The sequence below is a fragment of the Excalfactoria chinensis genome, chromosome 9, assembly GCF_039878825.1.
Source record: "Excalfactoria chinensis isolate bCotChi1 chromosome 9, bCotChi1.hap2, whole genome shotgun sequence".
Taxonomy (NCBI): Eukaryota; Metazoa; Chordata; class Aves; order Galliformes; family Phasianidae; genus Excalfactoria; species Excalfactoria chinensis.
This window is the reverse complement of record NC_092833.1, coordinates 1,610,463-1,633,435: the sequence shown is the minus strand read 5'-3', so window position 1 is coordinate 1,633,435 and position 22,973 is coordinate 1,610,463. Positions and strand designations below refer to the sequence as shown.

The following is a 22,973-nucleotide window of genomic DNA, read 5'->3' as shown; positions in this document are numbered from 1 at the left end:
TGGGGAGCAGTCTTGAAACAACAGCACCATACCATTGTTATGCTTTTAGGGCAGTGAAGGCAGAATGGGGCAAAAGCTGAATTATGTACAACAGTATCTTTAATCTTTCTTTGATGTATCTGCTAGAATAGAGGCTGGCTCTGTTCCTGTCCCAGAGAGTAAACATCCACAGTGTGCCAGCAGAGACAAAGAAACACTTCTGTGGTTCAGTTTTGCTACTCACATTTTAAGTTGTATGAACACTGGGCAGGGGGGAGAGTGAAATAAAATGGTACCAAAAGGCTGTCCCTGCTTAGCAGTGCAGGATCTCAATCCTTCTAAAAAGCATAAGCCTTTCCAAGACAGGACGTGCTTTTCTGGTGAGTCTCTGCCACATGTTCATTTGAGGTAAGCAGGGGAAAGAGCCAAGCAGAGACTGAGAAGTTAATATTTCGCATTGGTAGATGGAAAATAAAATTTGTTTCCTTTACAATCGTATGGTCACTGTTCAGCTATTCAACTGCTGGTTTTTCATAATGTCTGTTTCTAGGAAGCCTTTCAAACACTATGCCTGAAGTGGTAAACATTACAAAAAGAAGTCTAAACTCAATAACCATTTTCCCCATCTTGCCATGCAGCAGCAGGAGACAACAGGCGGAAAGCAGGCAGCTTGTGCTGCCCATAGCAAGTCCTGTTTGTTGAGGGCTACTCACTTGGAATACGTTTCCCTCTTGGTTAGTACAAACTGCTGCTAATGTTCAGTCAAGAGATAGAACTTATTTTCTATTGCTGAAGATTTGGAGGAATTCTTAATGCAGCATAACCAAGTATTAAAAGCCATTGTTGTTTCATGAACTGGAGCCTTATTGTAATAACTCAGATGTAACAATTAGAATGGTACTGGAAGGAATTGGGCACACTCAGAACATGCAGCTGATCTGGTTTGGCAGCGTGCACAGGGCTGTTTAAACTGTACTTCAGTCTGTATAGGACTCAATTCTGACTCTTCTGATCTTGGCCACATGAGTTAACTCAACCAGTCTAGAAGAATTTGTATACCACTCTGCCTTCAGAATGCTCTAAGCTCATGTCTGTTTCAGACACTTACCCTAAAAGCAGTTCAGCCTCTGTATTCCTGTTGTGCAGCTTGGAAGCAGACTTGAAAATGAGTTCATCTGTCCCTTCATTCCACCGTCCTAGCAAACATCTCTCCCTGGACTGAGGGCCTCCCATATATCCTTCTAGAAGATAAACGATCATGTTGGAAAAAGACCCACAACTTAGCTGTGGTACAAAATGCTTAAAAGAGCGGTTTATTCAAAAACAAGCTGTGTTCAGTACAGGGATGTATTCCACTAAAGAGGCAGAACCAGAAACATGGTCACTCTATGGAACTTCATATGTGGGAAGGCTGTTCCTCACCTGCTAAAGCTGTCCATTTTTGTGGAAACTCAGCACAGTCACTACTTCTGCACTAAAGGACAGCCTACAACAATTCAAGGTATGGAGGAATTGTTTCAAAAAGAATCAATACATGTTCATGTGCAAGAAACAAACAAGCCCCTGGGGACTTTGTAGAATGGAAGAGGAGAAGCAGAGGATGTTACAAGAACAAGCTTGACCCATAAGAACACATTGTGACCTAAGCTGTAGTTACTGGAAGGTGAAGTAGGAATTGTGCAGCCAAGGAAGGTCCAAGAGGTGAGGCTTTACCAGGACTGAGAATGACCTGTACTGTTTTATTTCCAGAGCTCTCCCAAGGGTTTATCCTTAACCTCCCGCATAGTCTTCTCTGCAACGGTCTTGATTTCTTTGTGCAAGTCTTCTATGCTCTTTGAAGCATCCATTGTCTGTTTCCAAGACAAAAAACAAACAAACAAAAATCATAGAAACATTCCTCAATTTCCAATATGGGAAATAAATAAATAAATAAATAAAAATCTTCCTATTATTTCTGCTCCCCCCCCTTAACTCAAAATTGTTACCATCCAGAAGTGCTGACAGGAGCTAATTACACCTCTTGTGCACTACTTCTGCAGTGGAACTGGAAAATGTTTCACCCAGGAACGTACATTTAACAAGCAGATGTGGAGAAGATGAAGGGAAATGAAGGACACCACTGCTGCATGTCTTTTGCTGACAGCCTTCATTCTTCTACATTCTTCACCATGTACTGTAGTGCTCCAGAAACTCCCATGTATCATCCCTCAGAGGTTCTTCAAAAAGAACTCCATCCAGAAAAACAACCTCTTAAAATCCAGTCCCTGTGATCTTCCAGTTCTAACTTGTTGTTTTGTGTTGTTTTCTAAACACTGCAAACTGGTAGCATGGTGTGATTCTGGCATTCACTCAGTTTGCAGATTAGACATAAAGTATATTCTGTATTGTTTCATATGATGATTTTGACAGTATGCTTATTTTTCTTCTTTTACTTTTAGTGCTATGGTATGAGTTTTCCATCAGCCTATTCACCTAGTTATTGTGATGTAGGAAAGGCCATTTCCTAACATGACATTTACTAGAATAGAAATACATCTCCTAGTTTGGTAACCGTCATACATTTGGTTCCTTTGGGTCCAGACTACATAAAAACTCTCTCATGTTATAGAATCACATTTACCTGAAGCGGGCTGTGACAGATTACATGTTTGCCTTATGCTGAATCTGATCATCTGATCATTTGGCAACACATCCAGTTTTGCATACATCTCCAGCCAATGGTGAATAGTAATTTAACCATAATCCATGTCCTTCTTTATCTCTGAAAGCTACAGAACAAACAAAAAATGCTGCCTGTAACTAATGACCGAGCACCAACCGAATGATGGAGATATGGTAAGAAGGTTGTCCAGACCAGAAAGGCCTCTACCTAGGTCGTCTGCACCCAGGATCAACAGGGAATGCTTCCTCTTCTGAGACGTTTGCTGATTATGCAGCCCTTTGCAAATAGCTCCAAGGGATGATCAAGGAAAAGTGATGAAGGTGTACAAAACAAAAGAGATCACGTGTTGTGAGAGACTTCTTGTTTAGCAGGATAGTAAATGCCCGTCAAATAAATGGTGACCACGTGAAAAGGAAAGGGACTGTCAGAAGGGGAGAGAGAAGCTGCAGGAGGGCCCCAAAACCTCTATGGATTTCAGCACCCTAGGCTGATGTTGTAGGGTACAAAGGAAAGAAACACATGGAAGAGCATGGGTGCGTCTCACTATTTTTTACCCTGGTTTGTCAGTTTGTCTTTAAGGAGTATGATTTCCAGAAAGGTTTTTGTGCAAAACAACAACAAATCTTCCTCTGACTCCTACAGGGCCCATTAAAGTGCCCCAGAGTAGCACGTGACTACAGGCTACTGTGCCTTCAGCTGGTGTCCAGCACAACTTCCCTTCCTTTCCCTTTTGCAGGGGACAGGAAGCATAGGGATACAATGTGTGCCAACCAGGAGCTCTCATGAGACCCTTCTTCCTGCCCCAGTCCATGACAGAACCCTCAGGGTTATTTCCTCACCTTCCAGTTTAATGTCTTCTCCTTCATCAAATTATGGAAAGACTGTAGAACTTTTTCTTGAAAGGGGCCATTCTCATAACGTTCTCTTCCAAAGTTCCCTCGTGCTGCTGCTTCCTCCGGGCTCAGCTGAAGAAATAGGATCAAATCTGGCTTTGGGAGCCCAGCATCGGCCTGTTTGCACCACTCCAGGCAGAAGTTCTGTCCCAAACAAAGAAAATCAAGTCTGAAGTGAAAAAAGAAGGAATGAGAACGAGGGAGAGAAGGGCAGCTAAAGAGTAGGATGAGGGAGGAACAGTCAGAGGGATGCAGCACAGATCACTGAGCATAACCCTACAACCTGAAAAGGAGATACCCCAGTTTAATGTTTGTGAATTCAACCCCGTAACTTTGGGAATCCAGATTTTTCTAGGCACTGTGTACCTCGCGGGCTCATTGAAGCCAAGTAAAGCTAATGATTTTAACACCTCTTCCACAAGCCCAGCAGGGGGAAATACTGAGTCATTTTCTGAATTCTCCATACAGCTGCTATCAATCCACAAGTAAGCTGCTCTGGAAAATAAATGTCATTCAGTTTTAGTATGTCTGTGCCCACAAAGACTCCTTTCTAAATACCCACCCTATGCTTACTCAGCTTGGTTGTATAAGCATGAGTGCATCTGGCAGGTCAAGGGAAGGAATCCTTCTCCTCTGTTCAGCACCGACATTAGAGCACTGTGCCTGGTTTGGGGCTCCCCAGTATGGTACTAGAGCGAGCCCACCACACTGGTGAGCAACCTAACACGTTCCTCTACTTTCCCTAAGAGTAGACACAGGCAAACAGGCCACGTCAATACCTAAGTTGAAATCCCTTTGATCCCTCAATTCCAATCCACTTTTCTCTCACAGGAGAAGCCCAGACCACAGAAACCAGAGTCCAGACCAAGCTTCTACTCATCTCCTGTTTCCCAAAATACAGAAAGGGTCAGGGCCTGCTACAGTCCCCATTCTCACCTCCTTGGCACTCGTGAAGGCCACTCCAGAAAAGGCGTATCTGTCAACCACAAGCGTGATCCCTTGACGGAGCTTCTCTTTCATCGAGGTTCTGAAAACCAAGAGGGAGAAAAAAAATAGTCACACTTTTATAGAGAGCAAATAAATAGCTTATGTAAAGACAGCTCACAAGGCTGGCACTTCTCTGTTAGCGTACTCCATCACAAACTATGACCATGAGCATTGTCAGCGATATCCATGACAACGATCGTGGATCAGTTACTATTTGTACTCTGCCTTCTAGGTCATTAAAGAAACACCCTTTCAGAACACCTACACCCAGGTGCATGTGCACTGCTCAGAGCAGCTCCACAGCTCACAGGCAGGATCACTGACCAGAGCAACAGCCAGGCACAAACAGCTCAGTCTTCCATCCTCAAGTGATGCAGCAGGCTTGTGATACACTGCTTCTGACGGAGAAAAGCATCCTTATTTACAACATTTAATGCTGAAGTTCACTACACCAAAGGCAGTACCCTGGGCCCAGTGATGTTGTGATCTGTCCAGTCCCTCTGGGCTGCCATGAAGCAACGGTGCATTGAAAGAAGGCTGGATATTAGGAAAGATTTCTTCTCAGAGCAGTGAGGCACTGCACAGCTGCACAGGGAGGTGGGACGGTCACCATCCCTGGAGGTGTGGCACTGAGGGAGTGTGCAGTGGGCATGGTGGGGTTGGACTTGGTGATCTTAGAGGTCTTAAGGTCCAACCTTAATGATTCCATGATTCAGAATCCGGGTGGTGACAGGGAGGCGTGGCAGGGCTGAATGATTAACTCAATTGGCAGCAAGCAGGGAGCTGCTGGCTGGGACTCGGAACGAGCACCTCAATAGAGAGGAGGAAGGCTGGAAGGGAAACAGGAACGCACGTGTGGCCCCACGGCCGCGCTCCTTCACTAGGCCGCGACCCGCACAGCCTCCCTCAGGAGGAGGCCCTCGGCTGCGGCACCACAGCCCGCCCCGGGCTCCGCAGCCCCCATCCGTGCCCACCGCGTGGCTCCCCCAGCCCACGTCCCCCCGCCCGCCCTTTACACGTGCTCCCAGCGGTTGGCGGAGAACAGCAGGTGCACGGCGTGGTCCTCCAGCTCCCTCTCCCTCTCCAGATAGGCGCCGATCAGCCGCCCGATCTCCGTCGTCCTCTCTGCAACCAAGCGGCCCAGAAGGTCGGCGGCCCAGCCGCGTCCCTCAGCGGAGCCCCCCGCGCCCCGAAACCCATACCCGGGAAGCGAAGGAGGTCGGCGCGGTGCCCGGCGGCCTGCAGCGCCTGAACCAGCCGCCGGCTCTGCGTGCTCTTCCCGGCGCGGTCCATCCCTTCCAGCACGATTAAAGCCCCGCGCCCGCCCGCCATATTGCCCACCCACCCTCACCGCTTCCCCTTCCCGCCATCGCCGCTCTAGGCGGCCAAAAACCATAGAGACAAAGTCCTCCGAACCGACCTCTAGGCCCCGCCCTTTCATGATTATGCAACGTGACGCGCCCCCCGCGGCCAATGGGCACGGAGCGCCTCATGAATATGCGATGAGGCCGGGGCCGCGGCCCGTGTCCTGCGGGCCGGGCGGGCGGCTGTTGGCGGCGGGGCGCGGGCCGCAAGATGGCGACCGCCATGTACCTGGAGCACTACCTGGACAGTGAGAGCGGGGCCGCGGCCGGGCGGGATCCGCGCTGCGCCACGGGACCGAGCGGGGCGGGAGGGAGCGCAGGGAGAGTCCCCGCGTGGGTCTGCCGTGACGGGAGCGGCCCTGATGGCGCTGCGTGTTTGTTTCAGGCATCGAGAACCTGCCGTGCGAGCTGCAGCGGAACTTCCAGCTGATGAGGGAGCTGGACCAGAGGACGGAAGGTGTGTGCGGGGCTTCTGGTACCACAGGGGGGGCCGGGGGGAAAATGCTCTTCCTTTGGGAACGCGGCTTCCTCACGCTGCGTGCGCTCTGTGCGAGGTATAGATAAGAAAGCCGAAATTGACCGCCTGGCCGCAGAATACATCGAGTCGGTGAAGAAGATGTCAGCCGAGCAGCGAGTGGAGCACCTGAGGAGAATCCAGAGCGCCTACGGTAAATGCAAGGAGTACAGCGACGACAAGGTGCAGCTGGCCATGCAGACCTACGAGATGGTGAGCAGCGGCGCTGTCAGAGCGCTGTGAATGGGAACCGCTTGGGCTCGGGAGGCAGCTCTGTTAGTCGTCCTGCTGGTGTGTTGGCCTTAAGGATCTGACCGAAATAAACTCGGCTTTCTCAAGCTTGCTTCTCTTATTTGTCCCTTCCCCGGAACGCCCGCCCTTGTGTTACTGGGTTTGATGTCAGGTAGACTTCTGACAGCAGTACTGACAAGCAGCTCGCCCTGCCCGCCCGCCTCTCACCCAGTCATTTCCTTAGGGCTGCTCGGATTATAAGCAGCAATTTTTAGGTCAGCTTCAAATCTGCGTTGTGGAGGAGCTGAGGGAACCATTCCCACTTAGTTGCCTTGGGTTGGAACCCTGTCGGTTCCTCTGTGTGATAGAAGCTCCGGCTCTGCCTGTTGGGCTTAGTGGGAAAGTGGCATTTCTTAAGATGCAGCTTTCCACTTCTCTCTTCTGCACTGCCTCCTGTCCATTTATCTGCTCTTTGAGACGTTCTCTGTTTCATCCCATTGGTGACTTCAAGTGAGCGGAATCCTTTCTTGTCTTCACTTAGTGTGTTGTACGTAGCTTCTAGGGATGCTTTGAGTTCTAATTCCTACAGCTGTGGTACTTCAAATACTGCAGAAGAGGAAATTATTTCATGTATCCTAGATAAACACCAACATGAATAGGTTCTGCAGCAGCACAGCTGCTGTGCGGGTGGGGTGAAGGTTTGAACACCTTTAGTGCACCTCTGTTCTGTAAACCACATTGCTGTGGACAGGGCATTAGAAGACACCTAATGTGTGCTGAGTTGATATCGGAGATAGCCTGTATTTGTTATTAAATGTAATGAAATAGCATGTTAGTGAAATGCCAGAGAAAATACTGACACACGGGATGGATACCAGTTGAATAATGGATTTTGAAAGTGGCAGAGAGGAAACTTAAATATCTTTCTGTTTTGTTCTACAAGCTGTTGGTCAGGTTGCTTGGACTCTACTCCCTTTTCCTTCCTTTCTCTTTGCTTGCACCAGGGCTCAGTCCTCTTGCTTTTTCTTCAGCTTATTTTCCTCTCTCTGTGTGCTCCGGTTCCCTTTGTGTGTACTGTTTCCCTTTTCCAGTCTGATATGCCCTTCATGCCTTGCCTTGATCTGCTACATTCATGTTCTTAGGGAGAGCAGCCAAGCTACCAGACCTCCCTTGTTTTGCACTGGGAGTGTTTCTTGTGTTTTTAATTCAGTTTGTGGTTTCCTCTCTGTGCAGGTGGATAAGCACATTCGCCGGCTGGATGCGGACTTGGCGCGGTTTGAAGCGGATCTGAAGGATAAACTGGAGGGCAGTGACTTTGAAAGCTCTGGATCACGAAACCTGAAAAGTGAGTAAATGTTTTGTGTTTATCAGCCTTTTCCAGCCCTGGGCATATCTAAGCAGAGGGCCTTGGGTACAGAGTAGGCTGTCATTTCTAGATGCTGTGGTGTAATCCCAAACTTATTTTAAATGCTCTTCAGGTATTCATAGAGTTGTGCTGGGCGATAAACAGGAGAAGGAAAAGATCTAGTGCTGGGCTCTCCCTGTCAGTGTTCTGAAGTGGTCACTGGTTGTAAGGACACTACTGGCCAAGGGGGAGCTAACCATGACAGTACTGAACTGATGCTCAACCTGCGGTTCCTACAGTTCTTGAGTTGAACAGTCTCAGCCTCAGGCTTAGTCTGTTGCTTAGATTTGCAGAAGGCAATACATATCTCATCATATTTGTTGCTATTTAAAGTCTCGTGTGACATTATGGACTACAATAAAATCCGGTAATCTAATTTAGGTTGGATATTAGGAGGAAGTTTTTCACCCAGAGGGTGGTGATGCACTGGAACAGGTTGCCCAAGGAGGCTGTGGATGCCCCATCCCTGCAGGCATTCAAGGCCAGGCTGGATGTGGCTCTGGGCAACCTGGTCTGCTGGTTGGCTGCCCTGCACACAGCAGGGGGTTGGAACTGATGATCACTGTGGTCCTTTTCAACCCAGGCCATTCTATGATTCTATGACTTGCCAAAACTGCAGATGTAGGAATTTGCCGCTTGGGGATGTTACTTTCAAAACTGGTGTGTTTGTGGCAGCAAAGTGTATGTGCATTTCATAATCAGTGCTTGTGTTCGGTTGCATGTGGCAGAAAGATTTCAAAACAGCAAATGCTCGAAAAGAAAAACACCTGAGGGTGGCATTCAGACTGATTGAAGCGATGCTTTATTCTTCCTTATAGAGGGAAAAAGTCAGAAAGACAAAAGAAGCTCTCGTGGTCGAGGCAAGAGGACGTCTGAAGAGGACACACCAAAGAAAAAGAAGCTGAAAGGAGGGTAAGCTGTAACCAATCACATTTCTGGTGACTTGGGCTCAACTCTTCATGAGTTTTCCTCATGTTCCTGTTACCCTATTTATGACTCTTGTGTTGGGATGTTCGTGGTGCTCCAGTATTCTGATCTCACTAATTAGAGTCCTCCTTAAGACAAGTTAGCTTTGCTAATTAACTCCTTGCATGCCACGTGGAAACCCAGCATGCTTGGAATGCCCTCTGTCTGGAAGGACGAGATCAGAGTCTCTGTTGCTGTTGGCAAGCTGGGAGAAAATACCTTTGATTTTTGTCATGCAGCTATTTTTAACAGTTGCTTGTGATATTCATTGTAAAGAAACACTTTCCTGTTGGGACAAATGCTGATGCTGTGCTGCTCTTATGGAGATGTTGCAGAGTTTTTGTGGTTGTTTTTTTAAACAGCAGTGTCCTGAATAGTCTTGAATAATATAACTGTGTTCTGTGAAGCAAGGAAGAAGGCATTTCACCTGTCTGTCGTGTGATTTTTTTAAAGGCACTCTGTTAATTCCAATATATTCCATTGGCTAAGTGGAGGAAAAGTTGGAAAGAAAGGAAGTATTTTCTGTTAATTTCTACTGTTGTGTCAGAGCTCCTCAGAGCAAAGTGGTTCCCTCATATCCGACAAGGAGAGAAGACTGTGTGCTAAAGTGGCTTAGGGGAAAAAAAAGTCAGGTTATTCTGTCTGCAGACAGAAGTGAGGTACATGTGAATGTTGTTCCTGTAGTCATGTACTCGTAGAATCTACAAATCAGTCTTTTAATCCTTTGCAGTCGAGCTCATGTTTTTGTGTTTGCTCAAACCCATTTTCTGATTTAAAAACGATTTAAATGACTCTTCCAAGTTAATTTTCCCAAGTCTTGGGATCGTTCTGTCACCTGTAAGTGACAAGTGTTTTGTTTTTGTCTGCAGCTCCGAGTTTGCTGACACCATCCTGTCGGTGCATCCCTCAGATGTCCTGGACATGCCTGTGGACCCCAACGAACCCACCTACTGCTTGTGTCACCAGGTGTCCTACGGGGAGATGATTGGCTGTGACAACCCAGACGTAAGGACTTGCTTTATTGCTTTATAGTCTAAATGCACTCTGTATCTTTTGAAACAGCCAGTGAAATTCAAGGGGGCTACTTGCTCATTTGATCATCCAAAGTGAATGTAATGCTGGTGAAATGCTAAGCATCTCCTCTGTGGATTTTTCCTTTGTTTTGCAGTGCCCGATTGAGTGGTTCCACTTTGCTTGTGTGGACCTCACCACCAAACCAAAAGGGAAATGGTAAGGACATGCAGGTTTTTGACTTCTGTCAGGCTACAGTTTCCCTCAGAAGGAATCACAAAAAGAATTGAAACCCCATGGTGACCCTTCCCGACAAAGGAACTTCGTTCTTGTGGTCGGAGGTTTACATCATGTTGGTTTTGGGACTGTGAAGGTAGAAGGGGGCAGTTTTTCCTAGAGGCTGTTTGCACAGGAATCTTAGCTTCCTTGGATTTCAGTGGGAGTAAAACAAGGACCCAGGTGTGCAAAATTTCATGATAAGCAGAGCAGTCCGTGAGCTTAGGCTTTTGTCAGCATGTACATTTACCTCTCGTGTTTGCATTTGTTGCTCTGATTAAGGTTGGGAAAAGAATATTTTCTGTTCTGCTTAGGGGAGCACAATATAAGACTACAGCGTTTCTTCACCTATGTGTGTGCCCATTTTAGAAGGAGTCCTAGGCTTTTTCTGTGCTTGCTTTCTTTTGCAAAGGACAAAAGCTTTGCTAAACGTTGTCTTTTGCAATTAAAATGCCCCGCTCTTCAATTCGCATAACAAAAGCAAAATTTAAAGAGGAAATGCAACGGCAGTACTGCATTGAGTGGGAACAAGTGGTACCACTTGATCGTTGCATTTCAATCGGATGTGGCAGTGGCAGCATGCAGTTGAATGACCAGCTAGTTGTTGAGTCTGCAGACTTTTAAAGACGTACAAATCCTTCTGTTTGGTGACTCTCTTCATCTGACTATAAGATGCATGTTAGAGGTTAAGCAGAGGTGAACTGCAGCCATTTGCAATCATTGCTAGGGCAGAATACTGCTTTTCCTTTGACTGTAGAAGAAGCTGATGTACCAACCTTGAGGAATTTGGTTGGAATAGCTTCTGGGTGAATGAAATAGAGCCCCTCAGAGCTGCGAGGGGCAGGTGAGCTCCAGAAGCCTTCCAATGCTGTCCCTTCTGCCCACCAGAGTCCATACGGTTCCTTCCCTCTGCCCAGTCTTGTCGCATGCCATGTAAAGTGTTGCACTTGGCTAAAATTAACACCGCCTCCACTCATTTCCAAGTAATAGAAAAGGCTCCCGAGTGATACGTTGTTAATTTTAGGAACTAATTAACAGCCAGTTATTTTTTTTCTCTCTCTCTCTCTGTAGGTTTTGTCCACGTTGTGTTCAGGAAAAAAAGAAAAGCAAGAAGTAAAGGGGAATACCTCCTCTGAGGCGAGAAGAGTTTTAATATATTCCTTCCTTCATGTTGCAATATCATCTTTGATTTTGATTGTGATTTTAAAACCTGCCCTCCTCCCATTTCTGATACGCTATTTAATTATCCAGCGGCCAGTTGTAATTCCTGTTCTTTTGTAAGAAAGTGACTTTGGGAAGGGAGGAATTTGCCACAGGGATTTTATTTCTTTTACTCTGGCACAGCACTGAGATCAGTGTTACTCTGAAGTGCTACAACAGCCTGTAGCTGTAGTCTGCTTGTGTTTTAGGAGTCTGTTAAACCCTGAGAGGCACTGCAGGAGCCTTCAGTGTGATGCTGCCATCGCTGAAGTCATTCAGACCTGGAGCTTAGCATGTCAGCAAAAGCAATTCTCTCTCGTGCAGCCTACAGGAAAGGATGATCTCCATTGTTCTGGTGTGATGCCCGTTTGTTGTGCAGGTTTGTAGTACAGAGAGGATCAAAAAAGCTGATTAGCTGCTCCCAGTGTCTGTTTCCTCAGAGCCAAATGCTGTGCTTGGTTTTGGCAGGATGAGTATGGGAGAGAGGAGACCATCCTTAGTATCTTCTCCTTTGGGGGAATTTCTTCTGTCGAACTTTACGCTGCCATTCTTTTACTCAGTTTTGCTCACATCCACGTTACAGCCTCAACAGAAGCAAACTGGGTGGCTTTTAACCTCCTTCTGTAAAAGGCTTGTGTCTTCTGGAACAAAACCTTTAAATGTCAAAGGGGGGGGTTGTCCTGCAGTGTTGACAGTAGTACTGAGAGAGCAAGTTCCCTTTCCTGTCAGTTTTTGTTGCTTTAAAAATGAAGTGTGTTACTGTGAAGTTGAAACCCAGAGTATTGTGGTAGGGGGTCCGATTTACCCATGCAGTAAGATGAAGGCTTGATGTTCTGTTCTATCTCAAGCTTTAAGGGAAGATTCTGTTAGGACAATGTGTACGTGCCAGTGATGATGCAGCAAAGCTGAAAGTGTGGTAGCGTGGTGGCAGTTTGGTTCTTGGGTAGCTCTTGCTATGGAAAAAGTGCCATTAGAGAAGGCAACGCAGCAGGAATGTCTGTAAGTTACTGCTTGTCTTTTTTGAGGGGCATGTTTGCCTGTTCTTGACTTCTTGAAGCTGCCTTTCAGATCTGGAATGTGAATGCTTGCTGTCATCACAGCATCAGTTGCTGCAGCAAAAGGATGAGTAGGAAATCATGAGTAGGAAAACAAAACTCTGTTCTATTAGGGTTGTTTTTTTTTCTCCTTCCAGAGTTAATAGTGGATGCAGAAGTGGAGGGAAGAACAGATAACTGTTGTCTTTAGGCATCCCCTGTATGATGAGGCTTAACTGCCTACAACAGAGACTTTGTGGGTAAAGGTTGTTCTGCCAGGCGAGGGAGAGAACAAAGCAGGAACCCCTGCAGCAGTATGGAGCAGGGACTGTGAGCCTGTGATGGCTGTTAATGGCACCTGCACATCGCTCTGCATACCAGCTTTGATACAGGCCGTTGGAAGGGTTTCTAGATAAGCCCTTTCTTCTGCTTTAAAAACAACCTGAATAAACAGTACAGAAGGGAAGAAAACAAAACCCAAAACAAATCTAACCTGACTTTGGCACCAGCTTGCAAAAGAAAAACGTTTTTCCTTGCCTTTCCCTGGCCATCTCGTTTGTGGTTGGCCAGGAAGGAAAGTAGAACTCGGCTCATGCCGGTTTTGCCTTCCTGCTTTGCTCTGTTGGGTTTGTAGCTGCTGCAGGTACGTTCAGATTGTCGCAGAGAAACCTTTTGGTACTGAGACAGGATTCCTGTGAGCCATCGGATGTATCTGCTGTGCAGAAAACCTGCCTGCAGGGTCCCTTTGTTGGAAGGGTGACGTTGTCCATCTTTGCTGCATTGCATCACTCCACGTTGTATATGAAGTTTCTGTAGTTGATGTTTACAGGACGATGCATGTTTGTCGTCGCTGCCATTTGTAAAAGCACCCTGAAACTACACAGACAAGTTAAAAACAGGACGCTGGTGGGAAGGGAGAGGGAAAGCACAATCTCACGAAGCTGGGCTTAGAAATACAGCCAGCCTTCTCCTTCTCTCTGCCTCTGTTTTGAGAGTAAACGTAGTTGCGATACCTCATGAGCCAGCCTGTAATTCAGTACCAGCAGTAAGCCTGTACCTCACTGACCTGCTACACTGGATTCCTTGTAAGGGTGACTGTCCTGAAGGCTACGATGCTGTCCCAAGTTCTGTTTTCTCCTTCCGTCCAGCGCTATCGTAAACCTTTTCCCCTTGTCTCCCAAGGCTTTAGCAGTCCACGGTATCGCCGTAAATCAAGCGTTGGATTGGAAAAGGAATCCAAAATTAGCTTGTGCCTCTTGGGAGACCTTGCTGGAAATGTGCAGGTATGGAAATGCACAGCTGTGCAGGTCAGTGCCACGCTGACTGCCTTACACTTGGGAAAGATGCTCAGGTGGGACAGCAAGGTGTACTTGATGAGTACGTGCTTTCATGGGCTCAGAAAAGCAGATGCTTTCTATTTTAACCAGCAAAGCAAAAAAACAAAACCAAACAACACTGTAGAAGTTGGCATCAATCCTCCAAAGGGAAAGAACCTTCAGCAGGATCAGCGCATGGTGCAGAACCTGCCTGTTCCGTAACACCACCAGTGTGTCCTCAGAACCCACACCAGCAATACACCCAGCCTTGCCTCCGCGCTGGGGGACCCACAGCCTTCACTTCTGGTGGCAAAAAGAAAACAGAGTTAACAAATCTTTCTCCTGAGTTTTGAATGTACGGCGTTAAATACGGCCTGACGGAGAAGGATGGACGGGCTGGTGCAGGGAGGAATGTTCCACTGATTGTCAGTGCACCAAAGTGCTCGGTGGTGTTCAGCTTTACTCCAGCGCAGCCAAACGGGAGGTGAAACCACGTCAACCCGACAGCTGTGTTTTGTTTTATAAAGGAATTAGGTCTACGTGCCCTTTGTACATGGAAGAGAATAGAAATCTTTTTATCAAACAAGCAAAAAAGAATGTAAAGTTTAAAAAAATAATAATAATAAATGTATATCTGTATTTTTGGATCACGTTATAGATGATGGATATATTGATATAAATAAAGTATTTTTGGGAACCGAGCTGTCGGAGATGTTGAGGGGGTGGGCAAGCAGGGCGCTATGACCCCATGGGGGGGGGGGGAAGAGAAGGAGGGGGAAAGGGTAGGAGCGCTGCGGGGTCCTCCCGCCCGCAGGGGGCGCTGCGGGGTTCTCCGGCAGGAGGCGGCCCAGCCGGCCTCGGTGCTCTCCGTCTCAGCCATGGGGATCTACGTAGGGCACGGCTGGTCACAGCGGCTGGTGGGCTCCTGTGGGACGTGGCGACTTCCGAGCGCGGCCCCTGAGCGGTGGCGGCCGTGCCGTGAGGCCGTCGGGTCCCGGCAGCGCCCCGGCAGCGCCCTGCACATCGCCCGGCCCCGCTGCCAGCAGGTCCCGCTCACCTGCGAGCGCTACGGGCTGCGGCGGTTGCCCTTCGGCCGCCTGAACCGCGGCGATGTGTCCTTCTTTGAGGGGCTGCTGCCGGGCAGGGCGTGCACGGATCCCGAGGAGCTGAAAGGCAGTAATGTGGACTGGCTGAAGTCAGTCCGAGGTAAGTGGGGCTGCTTAGAGGATAGAATAGGATCGCTGAATCACTGCGGTTGGAAAAGACCCCTAAAATCCCCAGCTCCGACCCCAGCACACCGGGTTTCAGCGTTTCAGCCCATTGCTGTTTCAGACATCATCCCTCACCACCTTCTTCCTTCTGCTCTCCATACAGCTTGCCTTGAGAGTCCCTTGCTTTCATTGCAGGCTGCAGCGAGCTGTTGTTGAAGCCGAAGACAGCAGCAGAAGTGTCTCAGGTCCTCAGGTGATGCTTGCCTTTCCTACAGGGCTGTGTGCTGAGGGAACAGAGTTCCTGGGTCTTGGCCAGCTGTCCATGCAAAGGCAAAGGGGCAGTGGTAGGCTTCTCCAATGGGTGTTGGCATTGATGAGAAGGGAGTCTGGAGTGCTCAGGGTGAAGGAGAGAAACTGAGGGAGATAAGCAGACGGATTCGGTATTAATAACTTTTCTGCTCTACTGGATTATCATAATTAGCCGCTGTACCAGTGCTCGATATGAGCAGTTCTGTTGAGGGAAATGGGGAGGGCCCATCTGCAAAGGGAAGATTGTTTTGTGCACCAACAGCACTGCCTGGGTTTGGAAGTATGAGAGCAGGGTTGAACATCAGCATCTGTTTAGGGGGATGACCCCAGATATTCATTCTTCTGTCCACCATTGGGGTGAGTGCAGTAAGGAGTTGTGCTTTCTCATGTTTACAATGAAACTGCCCCTTTGTGTCAATTTAATCTTCAGGCTAAACATTGCTTGGCTAAACATTACATCCCATTGTAAGGCACATTGAGCACTCTCAGGACAGTGCGCATTGATCTGGAAGCTCAACTCTTCTGATAGGCTGGATTATGTCTTTAAGAGACCTAAGGCTTAAGAAACCTGTTTCCTTCCAGGTACTGCCATGAGAGGAACCTGGCAGTGAACCCACAAGGGGGTAACACAGGCCTTGTTGGGGGCAGCGTTCCTGTCTTCGATGAGATCATTCTCTCCACTGCTCTGATGAACCAGATCATCAGCTTTGACCCGGTGTCTGGTAAGTATCATAGACTCATGGTGCACAGAAGTGACTCCTGGGTCTAACTTAGCTGTTTTCTGGGAGCTGGTAGCTTGATCAGCAAGGGTCAGCCCAGCAGCATCATAAGGGGCATGAGAGATTTGTGTCCTCCCAGTTCCTGCTGCTGATGCCATCCTTAGGTGGTAACAGGAGCAGATGTAAGAAAGCATCCGGTAGCAGAAAAGAGGAAGAAAGAAATAAGAGAATCATGTGTGTCCTGTTACCCAAATGAGAAACCCAGCAGGTGGAGAACAACAGTAGTGGAGGAGGTGTGTGATAACCACATGGACAAAGAAGGGAAGGATGGGGAAAGCTTGTCTGGGTTGGAAAGCTAGGAAACAGACTGCTTTGAGTATCTCGGTTCGTACAACACAATGAGAAGGGAAATGAATGCCAGAGGTTGACTTAATATCACCGTATTTACATGCCCGGAGCCATGGATGACCAGATGTTCAATCAATAGTAAAGCCCCCTTGGGTTTAGGAGGGGTAGAACAATGCCCTGTAACAAGCACAGGGTTCTTACAGCTTTAATTGAACTCCAGAAAGTTTCAGAGGTAGAGGTGGTTCCGCCTGCTTGCTCTCTTCCCACCCCTTCAGGAGGCGCCTTCTTCTGGGGCATCAGCCTGTAGCAGGATGTTTGTGTTTCAGGAATCCTGGTGTGCCAAGCTGGCTGCGTCTTAGAGAAACTCAATGAGTACTTGGAGGAGCGGGGCTTCATCATGCCGCTTGACTTGGGAGCCAAAGGGAGCTGTCACATCGGTGGTAATGTGGCCACAAATGCTGGAGGCCTGAGGCTCCTGAGATACGGCTCTCTGCGAGGGACTGTGTTAGGGCTGGAAGTGGTAAGGCGAGTACCTGGTAGTTCCTTCTATGTTTGTACCTTTAACTCTTCTCCGTTTCCTGCTGTTCTACTCTTGGCTGTCTGTTCAGGAGGCAAAAGTTCCTTTTCAGTCTTAATGGTTCTTTTGAGAAAGTGCCTTCATGCATGTAGCATCTGGTATTGATGCTGATACTCCGTGTTCTCTCAGGTGCTGGCAGATGGCACAGTTCTGGACTGCTTGGCATCGCTGCGCAAGGATAACACTGGCTACGATTTGAAGCAGCTTTTCATCGGCTCGGAGGGGACTTTGGGAGTCATCACAGCCGTCTCCATACTCTGCCCTCAGAAACCTAAAGCTGTGAATCTGGCGTTCCTAGGTAGGAACTGCTATTAATAAGCGTTGCACATGAATTCACAGGCTGGAAGGGGAATAGTCATGAAAGGGGAGTCCCTGTTGAAGCTTTGTCTTAGAATGTGCAAGAGGTCCTTGTCACAGTAAAGACCAATTGCTCTCTCCTGCTGCTGTTCTGCTCCAACCCTCTCCCCAGCTCAAACCAGCCCACGCCGGGCTCTTGTTTCCTAGAGACAGGAACCATCACTTCAAGCACTATATAGGCTTTGAAAAATGTTTATAGAAGCTCTTGAAGGGTTGCTTTTTGTTTCTGATCCTTCTTTGTATCTGTCTGAAGGATGTCAGGATTTCTCTCGGGTTCAGGAAACGTTTACAACCTGCAGAGCCATGCTGGGAGAGATCCTGTCTGCCTATGAGTTCATGGATGAGAAGTGCATGGAACTGGTCGAGAAACATCTTGGGCTGTCCAACCCAGTGAGAGGTACCAGAGCTGATAACTGCGTAGGGAACAGATGCAGATAGCAGCCTTTGTGCTGCAGAAAGGGGCGTTGTGCTGCTTAAGGGCTTTTAGTCCTGCTTAATTTTTGTACCCAACATTCAGTTCCAAGCTCAATTGGTAAAAGTCTTTGAAGATTGAACTTTTTGCTCCTACTGATTCCTACAGAAATACTTGGGTTTTGAGAAGCAGGGATAGAACAGTGAAGTGCCCTCCAGATAAAAGGTGGCCACTTGGGCTGCACTTCTGTTTGGCACCAAAGAATCTGGGCAGTAGTGGATACTTGATAAAACGTGCCAAGTTTGGGGAGAAGCTCCCGAATCTGCAGTAAAATCCCATGCTTATAGCACTGAGCATCCACTTCTTTTGTTCTCCCTCACATCCAGGCAGCCCTTTTTATGTTTTAATTGAAACTTCGGGCTCCAACTCGACCCACGATGAAGAAAAATTGAACAGCTTCCTGGAACAGGCCATGACTTCTGGTTTGGTCACTGATGGAACTGTGGCAGTGGATGATAAGAAAATAAAGGCAAGTCGACATTTCCTCTTGCACAAATCTGCCTGAAAAGGCTCTCTACTTCACAAAGAAGAGTTCATCCTGTTTGGTGTTTGGAGTTAATACACCTGAGTGACCTATTAGCTTATTATTGAGAAGAAGGGCCCAGAGTATTTGGGTTTTCAGCAGATGTTTTCTTCTTTAAAAAGTTGAGGATAATGGACTGTGCCTCTCAGTAGTTGCTGCGGTAGGACCTACATCTCCATGAACACTATTAAAAGCAAAAGCTGGATTGTCAGTGAGGCCAGGAGCCCTGCAAAGCAAAGTGGGGATGTGGTAGAGCCAGCCTCTGCAGTCTCAGTGCACTGGCAGTTGAGTAGAGGAGCCACATCTCCACCTCTTAGGAAACCAGCATGTCTGTGCAGAGGGTGCCCATGGCTGTGACACTTGTTCTTCCATCTGGGGTACCACTGTTATGTCACTTTACACTACTGCCAAGAGGTCATTCTTACCATCTCCAATAAGGCAGAGGATACTGAGGGATATCAGATGTTATGTGCAGAGTCAGGGTTTTCCTCCTCCCATGTCACTAAGTATTGAACACGAGGAACGGGGTGGATTGGGATTCCTTTGATCTTTGTCCCACAGACACTGTGGAGCCTGCGGGAGAGGATCACGGAGGCACTCACTCACGATGGCTGTGTGTACAAGTATGACATCTCTCTCCCTGTGGGAAAGCTGTATGACCTCGTGACTGACGTGCGAGCTCGTCTGGGCCAGAGTGCCAAGAACGTGGTGGGCTATGGCCACATGGGTAAGTGCAGGTGCAGGAAAAGGAGGTGATTTCTTCTTTTGCTCCAAGTTTTGCTATGCAGTTTCCTACGAGCTCCTAAAGGTTGGGGTTTTTTAAACTACCGAGAAGCACAGACTAAAAGGCTGAGAGCTATTAGAAGAGAAGGATGCATAAGCATCTTCATTGCTTTCAGACCGTATTCTGTATATCAGTGGCAGCATAGCCACTAACCACTCTGCAGTTCTGAAGTGGTTGTTTGTGTCTTTTTGCTCTGGACTTTCTGTTTAAACACCAAAGGTATTTCATTGGGCCATCAGTGCGATTAATGTGCTCAGACACATTTGGTAGACAGTTTCCTGTCCAAAGTGGTTAGTGATATCGGAAATCAGTTATGTTTGAGCCATTAACTCTCCAAATGAGAGTGATAAAAAGAGTTCACAGAAAGGCCACGGGATTTATCAGAATGCTTTGATATTAACTTCATTTTATATATGCTGGAGACTGATAAGTCACTTAGCAGAGCTGTTCTGTGGGTTCTCTACCACCACACCCTGCTTAGAATAAGCCACCAAACCAAGCCAGAAGCAACAGCCATCACCAGGACACTCCTCAGCGTGCTCGATTTCAGATGATTTGAAAGACATGGGAAGACGAGTATTGCTTATAACAGCCACCATTGGAGGACGGTGGCACTGAGGATTAAGCTGTGTACTGTAAGGATTTGCTGAGATAAAAGAAGAGGTTCCACAGGGAGGATGAGCATTTTTTTCCTTATCTTTGTGTGCTCTGTCTTCTGAATACCCTGTAACTGTGTGCTCAGTGCAGTATCATCCCACACAAGCAGCAAGAGGAGAAAATAAATGCTTTCCTTTCTTTGTTTCTGTTGATGCAGTGCCAAAGTGCCCTTTGAATACTGCACAAATATAATAGGTACAGTAATGAAGGGCTGTATTGAGATCTAATCATCGTTATTAAATATTGTTGGGGAAGCCTTTGACATGCCATCTTAGTGCGGGAAGAATAAGTAGTGCAGCACCGTTGTTTGAATTTGATAGTTACAAAAGTGGGTATTTGAGAGTTGCTTGACTTGGAACGCTTCCACAAAGCATGGAAAAACAAAGATCCTGTTTGAGTTATTTGTGCGTGGAGAGGCCTGATGTTTGTGGAAGGACAGTTCACTTCTGTCTGAAGGGAAGGTTTGGAAAGTAACAGAGGCGCTGTTGTTTGAGTACTTGGGTGCACTGGATGATGTTTGACTGCTTGGATGATGACAGTAATGATACTCCATTGCAGGGCTACTGAGTTTTTCTTACAGACTCTGTCATGTTTTCTTCCAGGAGATGGAAACTTGCACTTGAACATCACGGCAGAGTCCTACAGCCATTCCCTGCTGGATGCCATCGAACCATTTGTGTACGAGTGGACTGCAAGATACAATGGCAGCATCAGCGCAGAGCACGGGCTGGGCTTCAAGAAAAAGCAGTTCATTCAGTACAGCAAACCCAACGAGGCAGTCTTTCTAATGCAGCGCTTCAAAGCCATGTTGGACCCCAAAGGAATCCTCAATCCATACAAGACATTGCCCTCCAGCCCCTGAGCAGATGCCATCATGTGAGGACAGCATCTCTGCTCAGTACCCACATGCTCCATCAGTTTGTGGTTAAAGTACAAGCAGATGGAATGTTCCTTGGCTCGCGTCCTTAGTGTGATGGGAGAAGTGAAGGAATGCGCTTCCTCTTTTCCAGGCTTTCTGCTCTTTCTGAAGAAGAGCACAGTGCTGATTTTGGCAGTACGGGTTTTCTGTTGAATCTGAACACTGACACCAAGCATCCCATATATATACATGTATGTATGTATATTTAAATCTTACCCACTTGCTCTATTACGAGTGTGATGCCTAGAGTTGGTTTCTACCTTAGTCTAAGTAGTGGAAAGCTTGAAGATTCCTCACACCTCTCAAGCTCTGGTGATCACTGTTTTCCTTTCCTCTCTGTACCATCTGTTGCGTACATTCTGCAGTCAGATGGTGAGGGGAGAAAGGGAGCAGCAAAGTTTCAGAAGCAAGGGAACCATTGGGGATTATTGCCTGTAAAACTAGAGCTACCTAACACTTGCTCAGTCGGGTGTTTGGGTGAGGTTGGTAAGGTGGCATCAAGATCTGGTGTGTGAGCTGGTGTTGGAGCCAGCTAGTAGCAGCAGTGCCCTTGCTAGTTGGCAGTGATTGAGGCTTCGTTACAACATGAGGCCATTGGATACGTGGTGCTAAGCATCAAGAGTCAGGCCTTTCTGTGCCTTAGGGTTTCTGATCCTGCTCTGTGCGCCCTTACCCTACAGCTGTAGGGGCACCGCAGTGTTTTTTGTTGCCATTTCATGTATGTGGCTGTGACATACACGCATCACAAGCATTACAAATCTGACCCCACAGAGCTCTGAGGAGGGTTTTATCAGTATTATTGGGACCACAGCAGAGCAGCACTAACAAGCAGGCACACATAAGCCCTTCCTGCACCTGATTTCTGTTCCCCGTGAACTCACCTCCTGGACAGGTCTTCCCGACCTCTGTGTGCTCCCTTAAGCCTCATCTTGCATTTCACCAATGGAGATTGTATGGTGGCGTTGTGGGTTGGAGCAGGCAAGCGGCTGTAGCAGGCATAGCTGTTGTCTTTGCAGGGAGGACTTGGATACCAGGTAGGTGCTGTTCACATCGTGACACCAACAGGCAGAAGTCAGATACAAAGGGACGTGCAGGGGGCAGAGCTGTGCAGGCTGTGCCATGTGTAGGTCTGTCCACGAGGCTGAGTTCTGTTTGATTCAGTAGGGTGCAGCCTCCTCGCTTTCAGTACAAAATCAACTGTAAAGTGCAGTGAATCCAACCATCAGGGCTTGATTTTGATCATCCGTGCTGCCGTAAATATCTCAGAACTATTGTAATATCTAAAATGGAGTTAATGCTCTTTCTAAGGAGCGTTCTGCTAAAAATAAACTGTTCTTCACAATTTTGAAGCTTCTGGCGTAGTTTTAGCACTGTAACAAAGGTGATTTTTGATCCTGATTACAAAAAAATACAGCAATGGAAAAGGCTTATTTAAAAATGGAAAAGCCAAGCTCTCATTCTCCGCGGGTTGGGATAATCTTTCTAGTTGTCTGTTTATAGTGAGCAGGAGTTGTTACACTTGCTACACTCTGATTAAGAGCAGGACTTCTTGGTCTGAGCCTCTGCTGGTGGTGTAGGAGGGGCTCAGTAGAGGGGATGTGAATCCATCCTCAGCAGAGGAAGGAGCTGATGCAGAATGCAGTGCCTCTCCTTTCACCCCAGCTGTGGGCTGGCAGCTGCCGCATCACCTAGAATGGCTCCTTCCTCTTCCCACTGGCACTAAACTGCGTCCATCCTTTCCTTGTGCCCGGTTGATGCACTTTGGGAGTGACGTTGGATCAGCTCCTGGAGATCTCGAAGAGGCAGAAAGAAGGAAGGTGACTGCAAGGTTACAACGTGAGTCAGCGATGGACTTTGGTTGTTGTTTTGGTTTCTGAGGGCTCCTTGTGCACATTTGTGCACCCTGAGGACGTGCTGGGTGGCCACGACAGAGCAACTCTTGCTTGACTGCTGAGGCCTTGGCTGGAGTCCTGGCTGAGAGCTGCTGTCTGTACCCGTGATACTGTGCGTGGATGCTTCTGCTCTCTTCCCCTCTAGTCTGGTCTGATTTAATGGCGAGGTGACATCAGCCAGGGGAAGTGTTTGCTCATTTGGGGTGTACAAGCGATGAGGGACAGGATATCAAACCCCAAGTGCACAAGGCAGGGATTTCTGTGCATTGCAGTACTCAGCAAATAAACCCCTTTTGCTTTGCATAGCTGCAGCCTTACCACACGGGCAGGTTTCAGGCTGGTGGAGGCAGCCCACATGGCCCACATC

The 22,973-nt window shown here is 47.6% G+C and overlaps 3 protein-coding genes across 3 annotated transcripts; 2 read left to right on the top strand and 1 right to left on the bottom strand.

Annotated features, from left to right (window-relative positions):
* Positions 1 to 83: 83 nt before the first annotated feature.
* DTYMK (deoxythymidylate kinase) lies at positions 84 to 5,908 on the bottom strand. Its single transcript, XM_072345038.1, has 5 exons — positions 5,724 to 5,908; positions 5,538 to 5,646; positions 4,471 to 4,561; positions 3,481 to 3,678; positions 84 to 1,829 (listed from the first exon to the last, which is right to left on the bottom strand). Exons 1-5 carry the CDS (start codon positions 5,851 to 5,853, stop codon positions 1,719 to 1,721), a joined length of 639 nt encoding a protein of 212 aa, XP_072201139.1. The 5' UTR covers positions 5,854 to 5,908; the 3' UTR covers positions 84 to 1,718.
* A 98-nt stretch (positions 5,909 to 6,006) lies between these two features.
* ING5 (inhibitor of growth family member 5) lies at positions 6,007 to 14,535 on the top strand. The gene is made up of 8 exons (XM_072344283.1): positions 6,007 to 6,133; positions 6,271 to 6,342; positions 6,446 to 6,612; positions 7,864 to 7,975; positions 8,854 to 8,947; positions 9,871 to 10,006; positions 10,170 to 10,231; positions 11,360 to 14,535. Exons 1-8 carry the CDS (start codon positions 6,097 to 6,099, stop codon positions 11,403 to 11,405), a joined length of 726 nt encoding a protein of 241 aa, XP_072200384.1. The 5' UTR covers positions 6,007 to 6,096; the 3' UTR covers positions 11,406 to 14,535.
* A 715-nt stretch (positions 14,536 to 15,250) lies between these two features.
* Positions 15,251 to 22,146, top strand: D2HGDH (D-2-hydroxyglutarate dehydrogenase). The gene is made up of 8 exons (XM_072344291.1): positions 15,251 to 15,302; positions 15,941 to 16,080; positions 16,752 to 16,945; positions 17,132 to 17,300; positions 17,613 to 17,756; positions 18,158 to 18,300; positions 18,916 to 19,081; positions 20,398 to 22,146. Exons 2-8 carry the CDS (start codon positions 16,047 to 16,049, stop codon positions 20,655 to 20,657), a joined length of 1,110 nt encoding a protein of 369 aa, XP_072200392.1. The 5' UTR covers positions 15,251 to 15,302; positions 15,941 to 16,046; the 3' UTR covers positions 20,658 to 22,146.
* Positions 22,147 to 22,973: the final 827 nt, after the last annotated feature.

Bases quoted from the DNA above. Each gene is read 5' to 3' on its own strand.
- DTYMK (XM_072345038.1), bottom strand. From the start codon at position 5,853: ATGGCGGGCGGGCGCGGGGCTTTAATCGTGCTGGAAGGGATGGACCGC. The intron at 3,679-4,470 runs GTGAGAATGGGG...TGTTTGGGACAG, and splicing joins CCTTCACGAGTGCCAAGGAG to AACTTCTGCCTGGAGTGGTG. The intron at 1,830-3,480 runs GTGAGGAAATAA...TCTTGGAAACAG, and splicing joins AGAAGACATTAAACTGGAAG to ACAATGGATGCTTCAAAGAG.
- ING5 (XM_072344283.1), top strand. From the start codon at position 6,097: ATGGCGACCGCCATGTACCTGGAGCACTACCTGGACA. The intron at 6,343-6,445 runs GTGTGTGCGGGG...TGCGAGGTATAG, and splicing joins GCTGGACCAGAGGACGGAAG to ATAAGAAAGCCGAAATTGAC. The intron at 6,613-7,863 runs GTGAGCAGCGGC...CTCTCTGTGCAG, and splicing joins CCATGCAGACCTACGAGATG to GTGGATAAGCACATTCGCCG.
- D2HGDH (XM_072344291.1), top strand. From the start codon at position 16,047: ATGAACCAGATCATCAGCTTTGACCCGGTGTCTG. The intron at 18,301-18,915 runs GCAAGTCGACAT...TTTGTCCCACAG, and splicing joins TGGATGATAAGAAAATAAAG to ACACTGTGGAGCCTGCGGGA. The intron at 19,082-20,397 runs GTAAGTGCAGGT...GTTTTCTTCCAG, and splicing joins GGTGGGCTATGGCCACATGG to GAGATGGAAACTTGCACTTG.